Here is a 20,170-nt window from a genome sequence, read left to right as displayed (position 1 = left end):
AGTCAGGCATTGGAACGGGTTGCCCAGGGAGGTGGTGGAGTCACCGTCCCTGGGGGTGTTCAAGGAAAGGCTGGACGTGGTGCTTAGGGACATGGTTTAGTGGGTGACATGGGTGGCAGGGGGATGGTTGGACCAGGTGATCTTGGAGGTCTTTTCCAACCTTAATGATTCTGTGATTCTATGAAGTGGGAAGGCTGGGACTGGCCTGCTTTGTCCGTGCAAGTGTCTGGGCTTGAGAGAGATAGGAAATAAAGTGGGCAGGAAGCAAATGTGTAAGAAAGTGGTTAACCTGAGGGAGTAGGGAAGTAGAAGGAGGACTGTAGAGGGTGGCTGGAAAGGATAGAAATGGCAGTCCCATTTTCTGTGGGACTGGAAGAGGTACCCAGTGGTAATGACCTCCATTAATCTTGGGCAGCTCGACTTGAGACGGCTATGGGGATGGCATGCTTTGTACCTTTAGGAGATGGCTTCTTGCATTGTTCTCTGGTACCCTCTTCCCTCTTGAAGATGACATAATCTACATAAAAGATCTTAATTTATGAGATCTGGAGCGTTCTCAAAAAGCAAAGCGGTGCATGGAGATGTATTTTTTGCTTTGTGAAAGCATACTGGGTGCTTAATGTATTAGGCAAGGGAAGTTAAACCTTTGTTGGTGTGTGTATGGTAACCTTTTTAAGATACAGCAGTAGGCATATCTACATACATTGGAAACTGGTGTTTAGGAGTTTTTTATACAGAAATTTCTGTATCATTTTAAAATCAATTCACATTCTCTTGGACTTTGAAGTTACTTCATAGGGGTAGCCTGGCACAAGGGGAAATAGTAAACTTTTTTTTTGTGTGTGTGTTTACTTGGGATTGAATTACTTTTATGTGGGATTAGATTGCAAATGGTTTTTGCTCCTTGCAAAAGGTGAATTATTTTGAAAAATATAATTTCTTCTGAAAGAGCAGTGGTAATTTGCCAAAAGTGACTGAGGACCTTGCAAATATTTGAGTTAATTAAAAACAGTTATAGTGTATGCTTTACAACAAAAACAATTGTCTCAAAACAATAGCTTAGCATATGTACAGCTGTTAACAGTTTCAAACACGTGAATGTTAATTTTTGCAACATTCTGAGGGACCTTGCACACATTTTAGGTGAAGAAACATCAAGAGAGGTAATATGGTTTGCTTCAGGCCAGAGTGGCAAAAATTGCATTACTGTCGTAGAGTTTCTATTCCAGAGTCTTATTTTAAATTATTACTGGCTAGTTCCTTTTTAAAATCAGGTTATGAATTTCTGAAATGCTGCGATACAGAACAATCTTTTTGTCTGAGAAACAAGGAGTACTGCAGAGCAGTAGCAGTGTCTTTGTTGGTGGTTGGAGGGTTTTTGTGGTGTTCTGTGGGTATGGTTTTTGTGTGTGTGTTGTTTTTGTTGTTTGTTTATGTTTCCCCAATTTCAGAAGGCTGAGACCAAAGAGGACTTCGTTAAAGTTAGAAGGAGTGATTTGGAAAGGCTGACAACTGAGGTTATGCAATTGCGGGATTTCTTGCCCAAAATATTAAATGGGGATATCTTGTGGACATTCCAGAAACTGGATGCTGTTGAATCAAGTGAGTGGTACCATGTTGCAGTTTCTGTCAAAACTACTTAGAATAAACTGGTTTTTGAACGGTTATAGAGTTTGTTGAGGTAATCCAGATTAAACTATAATGTTCAATGACTGCCTCATTAAATCAATGTGATTGTAATGAGGAAAATTAGAAACTATGTTAGAAATAATTAGACTTACGTCAAATTAATCTTTAAAAACATTTTGCTGTGGACAAAAACATACTTAATTCAGCCAGTAAAGGAAACTGTATAAAAAAAAAAAAAAGTGATTCTTCTTTGAGAGAAGGGGTAAGTACTCTGTTTTTCAAAATGTCTTCTAAGATGAAAAAACAAAAAACAAAAAAATGGTAAATGGCTGAAGATAAGAAGTTAAATCTGACTGAAGAGATAATATTTTTGTATTTATCTTGTCTTGGTTCTAGCTTGGATATCTTTATGGACATAAATATAATAATAATAAAAAAATCGGAGACGCTGTTACAAAAGTCTTTTTACTGCTGTCCCCAGAGTCCAGTTGTTCTGTGTTAATTCTCTCTGCATTATTTTTCCAACAACTAAATCACTTCCAATATGACATCAGGACCAAATCTGAGCCAGATCCGTGCCTAGCATGTAGCTTACGTGCAGCAATACAATTCACTTGTTCTCCTAGGAATTGCTTTTGTCTGAAAAGACATGGGACAAGTATTCAAATAGATTAGAAAGAGTGTATCTTCTGGAATACTAAGTGATTAATCAAAGATTAATTTGCAATGTCTAGCTAAGAACTCTGCCTTGATGCTGAGTCAGTTCTTGACTCCTGCTGTGTGGGACTCCCTCAAACACCCAAGCAGCCAGACCAAGGAGGATCTATCTAGCAGGTCCCTACCCCCTGGTGTGGGTGTCCACATTCACAAGGCCTTCTGTTGTAGCCTTCTGAAATGACGTCTTGGTGTATATCCTTTTAACCTCCCTTGAGAGTTTGACCCAGATGATTGAGGCTAAGGCTGTGGAGTACTGGAAGAGAAGCAGGGCTCTGGGCCTTACGCCAGAATGTTTGCTGTCTTGGTTAAGACAGATGTGGAACCACTTTTTGTAGGATCCTTTGGCTTCGGGTTGCTTTTCTGCTGTTAACTAATTCTTTACCGGGCTTTCTCAGTGAGAAGTACAGTGGAATACCTAGAAAACATCATGGCTCAAATGCTCATGTTCTCCCCCTCTTCAGAACTGTGTGCTAAGCATTATAGCTTGCTGCAGTCACCGGCAGAACCTCAGTGCCAATGCTTTTCATCCTTTTCTCCTCCAAAGAAAGACTAAGATAGAGCCTGAAGGCCCATCTCTGATACCAAGTAGTATATTGAGGCCAAGTTTCCAGCTGTCTCCATGATCCACTCTTTGGAAGGATTTTTCCATGCCATCAAATACCAATAGAGATGAGGAGACCGTACCACCTGTCCCTCTTGCTGCCAATCAAGACATCATCCATGTCACAAAAAGTAATGTAAGTTCTGGAAATGATCTGTGTTATTGTACGACATCAAGGACTGATTACAGTTGGGTTAAGCATTCAAGATCCTCAGTTAGTCAGACCCTTGATTTACCCTTTTTTTTTCAGTGCTCAGTCTGAGGATTTCTCTCACTGATTGTTCTTACACTCCTTGTGCCAGGCATCAGAGTGACAGTGTCAGGGTCTTCTAGCTGCAGATTTGTGGTGTTGACACAGGGATGTTAAGGTGTTCTTCCAAATGTTCTGCTGGCTAGCCAGTACTCTGTAGGCTCTTCAGCCCTGTAGACCTGAAGCTGAGTCAGTCTTCAGATTATCTCGAGTATATCCCCACAACAGAGACTTCTCTTCCAATTAATGATGTGGTTTGAATATTTATGCAGGCTTTTGCTACTGTTTTGCCCTACAGTTGGACAAGTCAAGTGGTGATTTTTGCTACCGCACTCTGCCCCCACCTCTGTAGTGGCAGATCATGCAATATAGCATGCTGAGGGGAAGATTTGGAACACGTGGTTCATAGAAGATGAGACATCACAGGGACACCAGTGCAGATGTTGGCAGTCTTGGAATTCCATCGCTTGTTGACATTCATCGTAATTGTACTCAGTTCTCCACTTGCCAGAGCTTTGAGAGCAGATCTCTGTTCCAGAAAATACACCTGGTGTGACCTATAGCATGGATGAGAATGAGCCCACCTGGACTGAAACGTGCCACTTATTTTGTCCTACCTAAAGCCTTGTTCTGCTTGTGAGTCTGCTATTGCTCTCAGAGAAAAATGTCACTTTTTCCCAAATTCAGGTTTACTACTGCAGTGGTAATGTTAGGTATTTCCTGTGTGTATAAAGATGTCATTTCATATTTTTTGCTCATCCAAGTTGCTAGTGAAAGTTTTTTCTTCATTGCTTGAAGTGGACAGTCTCAGCCTCAACATTTTAGTCTCCAGAGGGAAGGAACTTTTTTACTAGAGGGCTGGGACTTTCAGGCAGTGGGAGAACTGGTCAGACTTCGCTGTTGTGCTGGCAAGACCACAGCGTGCTGGGGGTGAGCAGCACAGCCATGGTGTTTGGTGCCAGCAAAATGCCTGGTGTTTATTCTGGCGTTCATTAAACTGCTGTATGTTAAGGGGCTGTCAAATGTTGGGACTGGTGCATCCAACCTTGAATTCACTTCAGAGCAAAGGAGTGCAGAGCAGGGAGAGTTGACTTGACATAATAGAGGAGTTTCCAGGAACAAGGCATAGCATAGTAGGTCTCTTTTTATCAACTTAAAACAATACCTTTTTTTTTTTTTTTTCCTATATAGGGTGGACCTAAGCCTCATTTCCCTTGACGTAAAACATCATGATACTCTGGAGTATAATACTTCCCCTTTTATCTGGAGGACGTTAAAAGATAACACGTAGTGCTGTATTGACACACAGTAGTTAATAGCATTCCCTTTCCCCTGGCTCAGTTTTGGTTCCAGGACCTTTGAAGCCTAGCAGTGAAGGATGCAGTATCTGTGTATGCCTGCTGGCTGTGCTGCTGCTGAATTCAGGGTGGATCCATCCTCCCAAAGGCTGGAAGTGATTCTTTTCATTCTGGAGAGCCTGTTTCCTTCCAGAGCCAGAGAGTTTCCTTGGGGGTTGGTTCCACTGGATGTACGTGGCAAGGATGAAGAGGTTCTTGGTCTGCCATTGATAAGCAGAGTATGCCCTGCTCTGACTCAAGTACTTAGGGCCCACATTCGCATGGTAATAGGTTTGTGGGACTGGACTTTCTTCACTTGAGGGAAGAGAAAAAAAGTTTCCTACCACTAACCTGAGTAGTTCCTTAAAAATTCAATCTATTCCCCCCTTCATTTTAATTATTTTCCTTTGAGTTGCAGGTTGAAAAGAATTGAATGCTTGGAGAACATGCCCTGGCACATACATATTTCCTAGGAAATATTTTCCTTTCCTTGCCTCTGTGGTTTCTGTTAAAAAGTCTTAGTGTGGTGGCTTAGAACCACACATGGGCTGAGGGAAATAAGTTCCACCTTTTTAGAAAAGCTGTATGTAGCTACATTATCTTCTTTTATAGCTGCTACTCAAAGCAATGTGTGTGTATTTGAGATTATAATATTTTGTCAGTTAAGACAAAAAGAAAGAAATTTATTTCCAAATAAAGTAGAATTACTAAACAAAATGCCAGAATCCAACCTCTTTGGATAGTAAGGGCTGTATTTTTCTAATGTTATCTTTTTATGGTTTAATTTGATATGCTACTTGGTAAACACATTCAAAAATATCGACCACGTATAAGGGGAAGTACATAAAGTGTGCTAAGCTATAAACTGAACATTCATAATCAAGGGTGTGGAGCTTGAAGTGGCGTGTAACTTGTTTTTAAGCTAATAAAAAATACAGTAGATGCTCTTCAGACATTACTGCTTGGAATTACTTAAATGTGTTTCCTTTTTTTTCAGTATAAATACCAAGCACCCAGAACCATGGTTTTTAAAATAAAATACAATAGCTCTATATAAACCTCAGTAATTGTTAAAAATATCCTTCAAAGAGATTGTTTTTTAAGACATCAGGATTTTGAAATATACTGCTTTGAACTTGATTTCCATTCACTAAAATAAAGCACCTAAATTGTAATGTGAAATACATGTGTATTACGTGACGTGATGACATCAGAGACTCATTTTTTAAAGGGAGTCAGTGATAAAATTTGTCACTGACGATGTTAAAATGGTTTATCATTTTTTATAATGCTTTATAGCTATTAATTTTTAAATACTTGAAATAGCTGCACAATATTCTTACTATTCACATAATTTGTACATTGCATATTGACCAATCACTTTTGAATGATTGTGGTATTCTTTTTCTTAGATTTTCTCTATATTCACTGAATTCATTGAAGATACAGGACAGACTGTGAAAGCAGAACAAAAAAGTAGAAAATTGACTACATTTTAAAAAATTCCTGGGGATGTGGAGTCGGTTCCAGAACGGTATCTTACCAGCACACAGTATTTAGTAGATAGATGTGTTTCTTTCAGTCTTTCCCTGTTTTAAATCAGAAACATCACGTCCATTTAGTTTTTGTAGGAACTATGTGGCAAATTGCTATATGTCACTGTAGCCACTAGGAGGTGGCCTAACACAAGCAAACATTTAACGCGTCTGCATTTGGTGGATTCGTTTTTCTGTAGTGCAAGCGAGTTGGTCGTAACTTATTATTTCCTTTATTTAATTTATTCTATCACAGGCATGGAGAAAAAGGAGGAGGAACTAGAGCAGTTAAAAATGGATTGTGAACACTTCAGAGCCCGCCTGGAAGCAGCCCAGGCAGATTGCATAAGAGAGAAGAAGGTATATTTGTTGTCAGTATATTGATACCTGTATGCTTGAGCTTTGAGAACAAAAACAGTAGTGATCAATTTTCCATTTTCATGTCACATCGTCAGCCTGGAAAACAGTCTGGGATTTCTATTCATGTAGTTAGATGATGAGTAAGCTACTTACCTAGAAGTTCATTACCATTTGATGCATTTTTCCCTTGTTGAAAGGGAGAAAGGTCAATATTATAACAAGATAAAATATGACAAGATACCAAAACGGTATTCAACTTGTACAAATACAAGTACGGTGAACAGGCGGTCTGCCACTTACATACATAACTCTTGCATAACTGCATAGATCTCTCTAGCTTCCATATCCTGTGAGGTGTAGCTGTATGAGGTTGTGTTCTGGGCTTCTTGGTAGGATTCTTCCTGATGTTTGGAATGTTAAAATCAACCATTATCAATTTGCCTCTATTAACATGTTGAAGTAAAACAATGGGTATTTGGAAAGATTGTGGTGTAGTTGGCATTGAAATGGTACTTTACAAAATCTTTTTTTTTTTTTTTTCAATTCAGTGTAACTATAACATATTTTCAAAGAGAAAAATAGAGGATAATGTAAGCCACACAATATAGAAAATGAAAGTAGTTTCTTGTTTGGCTTGCTTGAAGCTGTGTACCTTTGTTTAGTTTTAATAGTCTTTCTCAGTGCACTTATTGATCCAACTGCCATGTACAGCTGTTAGTCAAAACAGAATTACAGTGCTCCTTTTGCTATGTCAATATTGTGTTTAGTGATTATAAGAGGAAAGTTGTTAACAATGAAGGAATAACCCAGACCATGACCTCTCAGACTGCAGATCTTCCGTGAAGCCTTTTGGATTCAAACAGGATCACATAGACTAGTGGCTTAATCTTTGAGAGGGATGTGTGAATCAGTGGTGATTATTTGCCTGTACAAGTTCACTTCCTTGGAACTGTGAGTTGTCTTCTGTAGTCAGCAGAATCTCATTTTGCTGGGGTTCTAGAGATAGCATCTGCCAGGTAGGGGGTTACACAAAGGCAGATGAGTCTACAGAAATGATTTCATTTTTGAAAAATAAATAAATGAAAAGATAAGGCTTTCTGTTTTAGGGCATGTCTGTATGGAGAAGTCATTCTGGAATGAAGTTTGGTAGCTGGTATGATAGAATAGCTGTCTATTTGTATATTTCTTACTTCAAAAGAAGTATGTTCTGGAATAGCTATTTTGCAATAGCTACTTAGTTTTGCTGTGGTTAGTTGTATAAGTATCCAGGATGAAATCTCTGTACTATTTAATGCTGCTTAGATACTAATGTTTAATGTTGTTGTAGCTACTAAATAAGTGGGTCCCAACTTTTATGCATGTTAATGTTACAAAACGAATGGGAGGTGGTTTAGGTCTGTGATTTCTTTTGGATGAAACTCCTAGTTCAAGCATGGATAGTTTACTTAGAGTAGTTGTTCTGGTGTTCCAGATCAAAGCTCTTCCCTTCATATCTTTGCTGCAGAGCAGTATACATCAGTTGTCTAAATAGCTCCTGTCGTATGCCACAAAAGTCTGTTTGAGTGGATTGAGCTTATATACATCACGAAATCCTCTTCAGGATAAATGATGATGTGTGTGTATATATATGTGTGTGTGTGTGTGTGTGATTTTTTGTTCCTGTTAATCATTTTGCACAGTGTTTTTCATTTGCTTGCTGTTCTGTTATAGGCATCCTTGTATATAGTTCCTGAATTATTTTCTACGTATTTATCTTCTGAAGGAAAAGGAAATGATTCACTGAAATGATCATAAAGTAAATGCCTTTTCTGGTTGAGCAGTGCCCTTTTCTTAGGGGATCATAAATCAACATTCTGTTTTCCAAAATTTCTTTGCAGCGTTGTGTCACTGATTAGGGAATTGCGGTGCTTTCTGAACCTGAGCAAAACTTGAAGTGCACATGTTATTCCTGGCTAATGTCTTCCTTGCCTTTTTGTAGTTAGGTACTTAAGCACTGCTGTATTCTCGTGCCTTGACCATTTCCTGAAGATGGTGGTGTTGCACAGCACAGTGATTGCTTCATGATGTGAACTCTCGGGAGTGTTGCTTCCAGCTAGGTTATTTGCTTTTGCAGGCTCTATTTGTTTTCTTGGCTCTTGAACGTACTATTTTGATTTCCTTGCTTCGTACCTTTGTTCTGGTATTGCTTTTGATGTATTCAAAATTCTGGCATTTCTTGTGGTGGCTTTGCATCATTGTTGGGGGAATCTAACTATATGGTATGGCAGAGTTTTATGTCTCAGCATTGTTATAGAGGAATTAAGAGGTAAGAGACTTTTCCTGGCACTCCATGCCTAGGAAATCAACAGCAAGTGTCAGCCTTTTGCATGTATTAAATTATAAGGTGAGAGAGAGTCCAGAGAGAAAATACACATAGCAACCTGCTTCATAAATTTCATTTGAACTTTACAAACTATACTCTGTGTGTTCCATTAGCAGCATGGTAAAGCAACTCAAATATGTCTGTCAGATGTGATATAGGAGGCTAGGTAGGTAATTGATGACAAACAGAAGACAGGCAGCTTTGTACTGGTAAATACCATGCTACATACATTTTTAGATGAGCTTACCTTTCTGCTCGTTCCAAACCATTGAGGTGAACCCCTAAAATGACAAGATACTTATTTTAAAATCTCACTGGGAATACATGCTTGAAAGTTTTGTTGTGTTTGCTTACTTTCCAAAATGACATAGAAAAGATCCCTTCTCATTCCCCAGACTTCATCATGATAACCAGATATATGGGGAAGGTTGGGTTGAGGAGGGTGTTTTCTGAGCTGAATCTGAAAATCACATACCCCCAAAATGGACAGAATGAGATGTAGAAGCTTCACTACCCCGTGACATTTTCTAGCAAGCCAGCGAGACATAAAATCACACCAAATCTCATGATATCTTCTGGCCAGCTTCCCATCTTATTGGAAGGAAATACGAGCAAATTGAAACCGTGTCCTGGTTGTACTGAATTGCTCTGTGCTTTCTGCAAGCTCGCTCAGGTGATGGATGCATGGTAGAGCATGGGCTTTTCTGGTCATAAGCGTGAAAGGTGCTCCAAACTTCAAACCTTAGGCTTGTTTTTCTAGGGACTGTCTCATTTTGGCACTGCTGTTCAAGAATGTGCCAACTGAAAGAAGCTGGAAGAGACAACAGGATTTATCCTAGATAGCCAATGTGGCAGAGTTGCTGGCTAAGACAGTCCATTTTGAAAAACAGTACAACTCTCTCTTCCTGTAAGATGTGTCCATTATCTTTTGTAAGGTGGCTGGAAAGGCTGACCTCTGATGCTGAAATCCTTCCCTTTCTAGGAGACATGTAGCTATTTGCTTAGGAGTCAACTTTCCTATCAGGCTTCTCTAGGTGCCGCTCAGTCTGAGTGGGTCACTTGGTCTGACCTTGTGGACAGGCTTCTGGTTACTGTCAGCCTACGTGATATACATACGACTTAGAGCTCAGGAGAGAAGGTCTGTATCCGCAACTGCTGTGAATTTGCCCCCTCTTTCATATATGGCCCTGATGATGTTTCTCGTTCTGTCCTGTAGCCTAAAACACCCGGGCTGACATGAAGTGCAACCAAAATTTCCTTGTCCTGTTTCAGGAGAAACTAGACCTCCGGCAGCACCTGCATGAGGCTAAGCAGCAGCTCCTGCAGCAAGCAGAGTATTGCACAGAGATGGGTGCAGCGGTGTGCACCTTGCTGTGGGGTGTCTCTAGCAACGAGGAAGCTGTTAAAACCATCCTAGGAGGAGTAAGTATGGCAGGTGAACGCTTAGCAGTGGCAATGCTGTTGGTTTTTTAAAAGAAGTACCTTGCTCTGTAACACGCTTTAATGTAGGGATATATCTCAGAAACTAGTTGGACAGTAAAAATGTTTTCTGATTTGTATATTTTTTGGGGAAAATCCATTTTCATTTAAGAAGCGCTGGAGCTATTTAGCAATATGTAGTGGGCTGGGAATAAGTGCAGTAATTAAATATTATGTTATCAAACAAGGATTAACTGTTTTCCACCACACACAGTTAAACTGGAAGCAAGGCTACAGCTAGCACAATGTAAATATCTTTGCAAGCTAGTAATACTTGCACAAAAGACTTGCACTGTGCACAAGCAGCTGTTCCCATGCCAGCAGAAAGCTTGGAGGAGCCAATTCCATGGAAGAGAAGATACATCCATCAATTCTCAACTCCTTTAAATCTTCATCCTAATACTGTCTTTGTGCTACCTTAATATTTACATGAGTCTTGGAGATTTAGAATGCCTAGCTGTTTCAAGTCTACTGAATCTTATTAAATGATATTGTCTGGTGACTCGCCATCATTATTGGACTTGTGAAACAGTATTGAAAGGGCATGCTTCCTACAAACAAGACACCAGTGCTGTAAATGACCACTTTTGTACAAGATGAGAGTAAAATTAGTAGAAGCCTTTTTGAAAAGAGTCTTAAATATCAAAATAAAATAGAATTGATTAAAAACAAAACCGATACAGTGATCATGTGTAAGAATAAAAGGCCTTACTATGAAGATGCAATACTTTTTTTTATAAGTTTATTTGAAAGGCAGAATCGTTCTGCTGTAGTCATTCCTAACAATCATTAGAACCCACTGAACTGCTGCGCTTCTGGTGAAGGTCATAGCAAAATTTTTGGACATCATTTTCTTGTGTTGGTGCACATAACGTGATAAGAAAGGTGGCTGGGTTTGCAACAAGACTACTAGGAAAAACATAAAAGGATTGCATGGCATTGCATCAACAACAGATTACAACTGACAGTGAGTCAGGTTATTAAAAGTTGATGGAGATTTGTCATAAAAAGTTTTTGGTTTGAGTTATTTTTGGACAAGCTGTGATGCCTGTAGCATCTTCCCCCTTCCCCTGAGAAAGTGCTATGAACTACAGAAATGTATAAGAACATCAGGAGTGCTTTCAAACTATTGCTCATATTTAACTGTGTGGGGAGGGGTGGCATCAATTCAAAATAATTTCGTGCCTTAGGGAACAATGTTCAGCTTTTTCAGCACAGATACAGAAGTAGGTCTTTTGTACAGTTCTGTAATGCAGATTGACTGAAATGGTGTTTGTGACTAATAGAGCGTTCGTGTCCATAGGGGTTAGGCAAGTCAAAACTTGAGCAGCAAATCTGAACTGTAGCATGAGTAGATTGCAAGGCAATGGGAGAGAAATGCCTGGTGTTCCTACCCATGCTCTACATTTCTAGAGTTTGGAGAAGCATCCAGAGAAGCAGCATGAGAGACGGTTTTCAAGTATGCCTACCTGCATGTGCCAGAGATGAAGTAAATTAATTCCCATGAAATTGTTCTAGTTGTCTTTCAAAAAAGCTTCAGCTGGACATCCACATTACAGGGCTCTAACACTGAAACAGAAACTGAAGGTTTGATTTCAGAATGGCAGCAGGGTTTACTTCAGCATGAGAAATTTTGGATCCTACAAAGAGGTTGGCTATTTCAGTTATCTGCTATGGTGAAAAATGGCTTTGTGTTTTATGGCATGTTACCTGATGTTTTCATTCAGGATTTACTTGGAATGCAAAGGGTTCCTTAAATACCATTTGATCTCAAGCACTTTAATGGCTGCTCTCAGAACTGCCCTTATCTCAATGTCTGTGAGTGAGAGATTCTTCAGCTCCATGAAAACACTGTCAAGCTAATTAGACTGTGCAGAGTATGTAAGGTTCGCTATTTATAAACCTGACTGGTCTCTGCTTCAGCTTCTCAGACCTCCCCACTAGTTAAGGAATGGTTGTTTGGAAAGAAGAAGGCTCAGCGGAGAGGACACCAGTGATACCTCAAGAGACTGACAAAAGATTTTGTTTGGTGTCTGTGCAACATACCAATTACTTGATCTGCTTAGTACTCTGTTGTGTTGTCATGTGAATACACTTTTTTATAATAGCTTACGCTAGTCTGCAATGGTAGGCTGTCTTCCTTCACTTTCTTTAACGTCCTTTGCTGCTTGAACAGTCATCACTGCTTATGTTAAAATGACCTTCTTGGAGGTACGTTGCCCATATAAGTATATAAAGTACATCCGGAGCAAGCAACGTGCATTTTTTCCCCTCTCTTTCCCCATGATCCCTTTATTCCTGTTGGTCTGGGACCACAATTTAATTTGTGAAGAAATGGAGTATTGGCTGACCCTGCCTTTTACTCCCTGTTGTTGGAATCACCCCACAGGAACTGTATTCCTTTCTTCCCAAAACATGTCTTTGATGTGGTCAATGTGCAGCAATGGAGGAATAAATGAACGGTATCAGTAGATTTGTACATATTGTGAAGACAGTGGTTTTGATAAAATACTGAATTTTTCAGTCACTTTGCAAAATGAATAGATGTTCCGGAATTTCACAAAATTATCTTAATTTCTAGGCACTTTCTTGAACTGTCTGGCTGTTTTACTGGGTTGCTGCAGGAAATTACTAGAAGTTTCAGCTCTCTCATGAAACAACTATCAAAATTATTAAATGCACTGGGAAATCTGGGCTTCCTGTTATGCTATTTTTTTTACAAAAACCAGAATTCTCTGTGGGAAATAGTGTTTCAGCAATGCTTTACAGGTCAGAATTACTAATAAACAGAAATGATTCTTTCAGTTCTTCTCTGTGGGTTCTGCCTGCACCTCTGACAAGGCTCTTTGATCTGCTCTGAGCTTTGTGCTGGTTGGTTGGTTCTTCAGCTGAGATACCCCAAAACAGAGCAGTATTCCTGCTGAGGTCTTGTGCTGCATGGGGAAGATTGCATCACATAATTATGGGCTATACTTCTGACACTGCTGACTAAAATTCAACCTGTGACCCAGAAGAGACCTCAATTTCCTTTTCCAAAGAACTTCTGTGTAGCCTCTTGTTCTCCATCCTGTATTGAGCAATTCATGAATCCTTTTAGGATCCAATCAAATGCTTATTTGCTGGGCATTTCATTGGTTTTCTTAGGAAATTCATGTCAAACCACTAACTTAGGCAGCTGTCCAGTCTTCAGCTGGATAGGATGTTGACCATGGCTGTTTTGAAATGTGAATATGAAACTACATGCAACTACTGCGAAGCAGAAAGATAACGTCCTCAGTTTTGAGACTAAGCATTAATTCTATTGTTTGATACGTGTTATTGTGGGTTTAGAAGGTCAATACACAATAGTATAGTTTTACAAATAAATGTAGTATTGAATAGTTTCCCATATTCTCCTGAGATAATGGTTTCTAATATTAGAGGATTAAACACATCACTTAGTGTGTACCTGCTGTTTTCTGCTGTCTTGTGAGGTGACTGGATGTCTTAGTAATATTGCAGATTGTCCAGTTTACTGTAGCATCTAATAATCATTGTTGCTGTAGTGTGCATAACCCTTTTTTCTCCTCCGCACTTGCAGAGCAAAGCAGCAAAGTTTTTTACAATCACTGCACAGACTATGGAGAGCTTTGTGAAGTCATTAAGTGAAGACATGAAACAGCAGGATTTGGATTCTGATGAAAACCAGTTTGTGTTAGCTTTGGCAGGGATTGTAACAAGTGAGTTAATGTTCTCTCTTAAAATAGCATTCCGTAGGCACTGGGAATTTCCACATTGCCATATAGGTACTGCAATTACAGCTTTTTGAAGTCAGGTATTTAGCCAGTGTTGGTATTTTGGTGACTTCCTATTCTTTTAAAGTTCTAACAGATTTTGTCACTCGACAAGTCTGTGAGGAGTTGTACTTTCTGTAGCATAGTTCAGGTTTAGATGTATAAAAACCACTCAGTTTTGAAAGTCCTTGAACTTCTGTTCAATCTCAGGTAAAACAAGGGCCATTTTACCCATCATATGTACTCACCTTACTTTGTAAATGTCAAGCAGTATACTTTCTGAATCACCAGTAATGCTAACATCTTAGAGATGTACTAATCTCAAATTAATTGCAGATGATGCAGCCACCTCAAGGTATGTGTTCAGCATTTTGAAACTGTGTGAGAATTTTGTTGATGCCAGGTGGACTCCACTGTCTTCTAGATCTCCCAATTCCATGGTGTTAAGAGAAGTAAAAGTTAATAAACCTAACTTCCATAATTTCCATACTAAATACTTATTTTTAGAGTCAGGAAATAAGTAGGAAGCCACACATCTGTCTTAGTATGGCTGCCCTTGACTTGGAAGGCTATTAGAAATGGGGATGATATGTCAGCTGCATTTTTGTGAAATGGTGCAGCTCTCAAAATGGCATTAGGTAATGTCATGATGTAAGATAGATGAAACAATGGGTATTTATACAAGTAAGGGAATCGCGCATTAACATCTTTTTTGAATGTGTGATTTTAGGTGTCGTGGTTCCATTAAAGATTATAGTAAAGCACAGTATGTGGCACATTGTGCCACTGTACCAAGTAAAGGTGTAATCCAGTTCTCTCTCATAGCTTCATTGGAGGAAAAAGAAAAAAAAATCATAGCAAAAGTAATGTCTGAACAAAGACGATGTTTAAAGGCTTGGATGGGGAAGGATGGTGGTGTTCTGCCTGAGCAGGAATCACTGTGGTGGAATGAAATCTTGCCTCACTGAAGCTTATACAAATTTTTCCACTGAATTTGATAATGCCAAGATTTTTCTCTTTGTCTCTGTAATTTAGGAAAGGGGTTGCTGAAACTTCAGCATGATAAAGGTTGCTGGAAAATACCTCTTGCATATAAGGATGCCCTGAATTATGGGGCAAGCGTAAGGAAAAACATTTCAGGAAAATATGTTTTGGAGCAGTAGTTTCTGGAAATGTTTTGCCTTTTGGTTTGTGCATGAATATTGCAGTGCCTGCAGAGAAATAGAAAAAGAACTTTTGAGTAGACTTTCACAAGTGTTTCAGTTGTGTAATGTGCCAGGCACATTGGATTGACTGATTGTAAAACAATCTGCAATCTCATTTTTGTAAAACGGAACCTATGATGATCAGCTTTGCTTCATTCCCACATTACTTGCAGATGTCAGCTTAGAACTGCTTAAATCCAACATTTTGTTTCATGATTCACTGTGTTACTATTAGGATACTGGCCACCCTGAATAAATATTTGAATTATCAAAGCAGAGTTATGAAGGAGTTTAATCAGTATCATTTGCTGCTTCAGTATTTGCTATGTACATGGTTATAATTTGAAGTTTATATAGATGCCATAGTTCATTCTTCACAGCTGACATTTTTTTTAGTTGTCCTTATAATTAGCATAAAACTTTGTTTGAAACATGAATTTTTATAGTAATGTTTTGTGTTCTCTCACAGATGTGGCTGCGCTGGCATGTGGCCGTGAGTTCCTGGTTACTTCAAGTCGTGAATTATTGGACACAATGGTGCACCTCCTGGGAGACATGAAGCCTGGACTCTGTACAAAATTCAAAGTGTATGGTGACCTTTTTTTTCTTTCAAATGAAATGCATTACCTTACAGTGCAGATCACAGTGATTACAGCAGGCTTCCCACTCTCACATTATTTCCTTTCCTGGAGATCATAGAATTGTAGAATGGCTTGGGTTGGAAGGGACCTTAAGGACCACCTGGTTCCAACCCCTCTGCCATGGGCAGGGGCACCTCCCACCAGACCAGGTTGCCCAAAGCCCCATCCAGCCTGGCCTTGAACACCTCCAGGGATGGGGCATCCACAGCTTCTCTGGGCAACTTGTTCACCTGCCTCACCATGCTCTGAGTAAAGAATTTCTTCCTAATATCTAAATCTGATTGTGACGTAAGGAATAATGGTTGGAAAACTGTTTTCACAGCAGCATTCCTTGCATATGCACTAGGCTTGGCTGCAGTGCTAGCTTCAACCAGGATACGTGTCTCTTTGAAAGTCTCTTAAGCACTGTAATATTGTAGGGATGAGCAGGGATACACTCCTCTGGCTTACAAGGGGCTCATGTTTTGATAAGGAAGGTGTGAGGTCAAGCTTTAAATAATAACCGTGGGAAACGTGGACTCGTTCCTTTCCAATATGAAGAAGACTGTGAAATTCTACATCTGCGTAGTGAAATATGTGGTCTACTAAAAGCAAAAGTTAGTTTACTTTATCCTACTTGAATAGCCAGAAGCACCATGCACTTACATTTCTAAAAGGTGCTGCCTATAAATGGGCCTTGTGATACCAAGTTGTAAAGAAAAGGCCATAAGGCCATCTTACACCATTCAGACACTGGAAAAGTTGTACTTACCAGGTGGTAGAGGAATGAAATAAACTGTTGGCTTTTCCTTTTTTTTCTCAGAGCTGTTACAAGCTGAGGATATGTGGCTTGAAATTTTAAGCATATGTTGCATTAGCTTGAATCCAGTGCTATGATAATGTTTTCCAATGTTCCACAAAGCTAGCAATGTTTTTCATTTTTTTTTTTCTCTTACTCTGAACTTGTCATTTGATTAAAAAACAAACAATCAAAAAACAATGCTGTATTATGACATTACAGCAAATGCCAGAAATGAGATTTCTTCATGGCCTTGTCATGTAATGAAGGATCCTAATTTGCTCAAATGTTTTAGCACAAAATGTTTCCCTGTGTTTTGTCTTTACGTCCATGGTCAGGTTTCCTTTTTGTCTGCAAGCTCCCTATATGTCTTGTTGGTGTTCAGTTCCTAAAACTCATTACTAACATTTTCATTATCCTTTCTGGAGATTTTCCACTCTCGCAGCCCAGAAAAAAAGGTTATTTTGGGGGGTTTGTTTGTTTGTTTTTAAGTTGTTTGCTGCATGTGAGATTTTTTGGCTGCTTGTTGATCCTAAATAATCAACATTTTCATAAGCAGACATGTCAGAAGAACTCTCTGCTATAAGGAACATAAGGTAGTACAAAGTGAAAGACAATCATGAGATAAAGATATGATAGTTAACAGAAATTATAGTGAAATTTAAGAGTTATATATAGACAGACTCTGGAGTCATCATGAATTACGTATATACACACCCATACACACTCTTATATACATAAACACAGACAGATTTTCTCAACTATATCTCATGGATGGAAATATCCATTATTGTGGAAAGGCAATGTATTTCTCTTAAAACATCACCGTGGTGTTACGTGGAAGGAAAGCATCAACTTAAAATGTAAGCAATAAAAGAGAAAAATTGGCTTCATATTTTCAAGGGTGTGTTTGTTCTTTGCTCAGTTTTCTTGTTTTAAAATTCTTTTTTAGCTTATATTTTCAAAAATATTTTTCTTTTCTGTGTGACAAATCAGGGGAAACTGAGTTAATTTTAAACAGCAGTATCAAACACAAAGTAAACTGAAAAAGAATTCTCTTTTAGTTCTAGCAATCCTGTTTTACTTGTAACAGCATATAAATAAAACATTTACAGAGAAAAACTAATTTATTCTAGCACTGCTACAATATCCATTCTAGTCTATGAGTATGTAATAGGTGTAACCAAGAGATCTACATGAGTGCTAGGGCTGAAATCTCATGGGTTTCTTTGCCTTTCTGAAATAGCGGTGTGAAAGATTTCAGATTTTCTTTTCATTAGTATATGCTTTGTTCAACATTTTTAATTATTAGGCACTCAATAAACATTTACACAGTTGTTTGTATTAAATTGCTAAGAATCTTCAACTTTGCTTATGTAGTAATTGAAAGCAGACAGTAAAAATATGTGGTTGTATGTACTAATCCCGTGTATTATCAGTAAAAGAGAAGGGACTTCAGCTGTGCTTTTAGTTCTAGATTTTAAAGAACGCATTGACAGATACAGTAGTACATGATGTTAATTAAATTTAGGCTTCCCTAAATATGAAGACTACAAAGTGCAAAGCTAAAAAAAACCCTAAAAACCTTCCATGTTAACAAAAACCAGAAAGTATTGCTTATAAAGTAATTCTGTGTGTCAGGTTTCCTTCAATAAGAATACGTATTGCAAAAAATACTTATTGGAATGTGCAAGTACTAGAGGTGAAGCTGGTTTGAAGTGTCTGCAAAAGTTTCTATGTTGTGCCCACGTGAGCATGTTTAATTAGTAATAATATGCTGCTACTTCTGGGCTAGCCATTTAACATTGGCTTGTGGTATGGGTTAAGTCTTTTGCCACTCCAAACAGCAGCACTTTCCTGGATCACCACCACTACTCTGTCTCTTTCGTCTGCACAAAGCAAACAAGTAAGAGAAAAATACAAACACAGCAGCATCTTTTTACGTCACTTTATTTCTAACTGCAAATGTCAAACAGATTAATGATGAAAGACATTGTCAAGAAATGTTACCACTTTCCATTATAAGGTATTGTCTTTTTGATCACTTTCATTCTGGCTGATTATATGTAATTATGACTGCAGGTCTTTGTCAATGCTTGGATTCTGGAACCCAAGCAGGAGCTGCAGGGGCCGTATGAAAAGGAATGTGTGGGCTTTACAAGCTGCAAATTCAGTTCCACAGCACCCTTCCCTGCTTATTGGTGGCCCCTGATGCAGTAGATTTAATAATCTACTATTCCTTCTTCCAACTACTTAAGAGCCTGGGTGATCAAGCTGATAATAGTGCAGCACATAATATAACTCACACCTCTTCTGTTGCTGGCTAGACTGACTCGTGTTGCTTTCCATTCCTGCTGTCTGACGGTACTGTCAGAAATGTTGGTGATGGCATAGTAACTTAAGGCATGATCACTTGTTTGAGTACAGGACGTGAGGTGTGAAGTCCATTAGGAACAACATTATTTCCCTCTTGCTTGGAAATGGTGGCAGTACAGTAGCAGGCAGGTTTATCACAGTCATGAGAGACAGCAACAGCCAAGCTGGCCCCAGAACAGAGCAGAAAATTCCAGCCCATTCCTGTTTCTCTGCTATTGTTTTGTCTGCAACCCAGCAGCACGCTGTGGGTGGGTATGATGACGTTCCGTAAATGTTGGAGGAGCTGTGCTCATTCCTCTTCCCTTTTCATTGTCCAGAAAACTCACTTGCGTGCTGTCATCTTTGGAAAATAAATAGGAATTCACAACATCAACCGTAGCAAATCATAAAATGCACTAATATCCTGTCTTCCCAGCTACTGCACAACTGCATAAAGGGCAGAGCAGGAGAATATCACCAGAAGGATGGATGAAAGCAGAACGCAGCTCAGCAGAAGCTGCAGGAGAAGGCTTAATACCAACAAAATCTGCTTTGAGTATTAACAGTTGTTCTGGATAGCACTGGATAGGGAGATGCATTTTGAACCCCAAGTTGCTGTACTTGTCCAACAGTCTAAAGCAGCTAAAAAACAATGTTGGCCTGTGCACTTTATCTGCATGAACTGGCACAGCTGTCATTTCTGTCCATAGCTTCCCGTGTCTTACAGCATCACCTCAGCACTGTTGTAGCTGAGGCTGAGGTGGCACCTATAGTCAACCCCACTCTTCTTAATGGTTTTCAGATTTTTCAAGTTAGTGACCATGTTGAAGCTTTTCTTGCTTGTAACAACTTCAGTGGAAGCCTTCTTGGGAGAAGCTGGTGGGGTTGGCAGGCTAGAGCCATCCTTTCAACATGCAGAGCCTTCTCCAACAAATCTGGTTTCGACTCTGTAGAAAAATTGAGACTTCGGGTTAATGTATAACTTGTTTTGTATGCAGCCCTAAAAATGACTAGTGAACTTCCTTATTTAGGGGGCTGATAAATTAGGAAATGCAGTTTTTGGAAGCTTTTCAAAATGTGGTTAAAATTACTGTAGACTTGCTATGTGTATTTTTATTATGTGGTTTACACACTGATGTGCAGCGCGA

The 20,170-nt window shown here is 39.1% G+C and overlaps 1 protein-coding gene across 4 annotated transcripts in view; it reads left to right on the top strand.

Moving 5' to 3' along the window:
• Positions 1–20,170, top strand: part of LOC121064151 (heat shock transcription factor 2 binding protein) — a 31,108-nt gene that overhangs the window by 714 nt on the left and 10,224 nt on the right. For all 4 annotated transcript variants that reach the window (XM_040545432.1, XM_040545431.1, XM_040545435.1 and 1 more), the window contains exons 2-6: positions 1,452–1,602; positions 6,326–6,429; positions 10,064–10,213; positions 13,851–13,989; positions 15,718–15,835. In XM_040545432.1, the coding sequence (XP_040401366.1) occupies positions 1,452–1,602; positions 6,326–6,429; positions 10,064–10,213; positions 13,851–13,989; positions 15,718–15,835 (662 nt within the window). The remainder of the gene's footprint in view (positions 1–1,451; positions 1,603–6,325; positions 6,430–10,063; positions 10,214–13,850; positions 13,990–15,717; positions 15,836–20,170) is intronic.

This window comes from Cygnus olor, chromosome 1 (assembly GCF_009769625.2).
Source record: "Cygnus olor isolate bCygOlo1 chromosome 1, bCygOlo1.pri.v2, whole genome shotgun sequence".
NCBI lineage: Eukaryota > Metazoa > Chordata > Aves > Anseriformes > Anatidae > Cygnus > Cygnus olor.
This window is presented reverse-complemented; position numbering and strand designations above follow the sequence as displayed.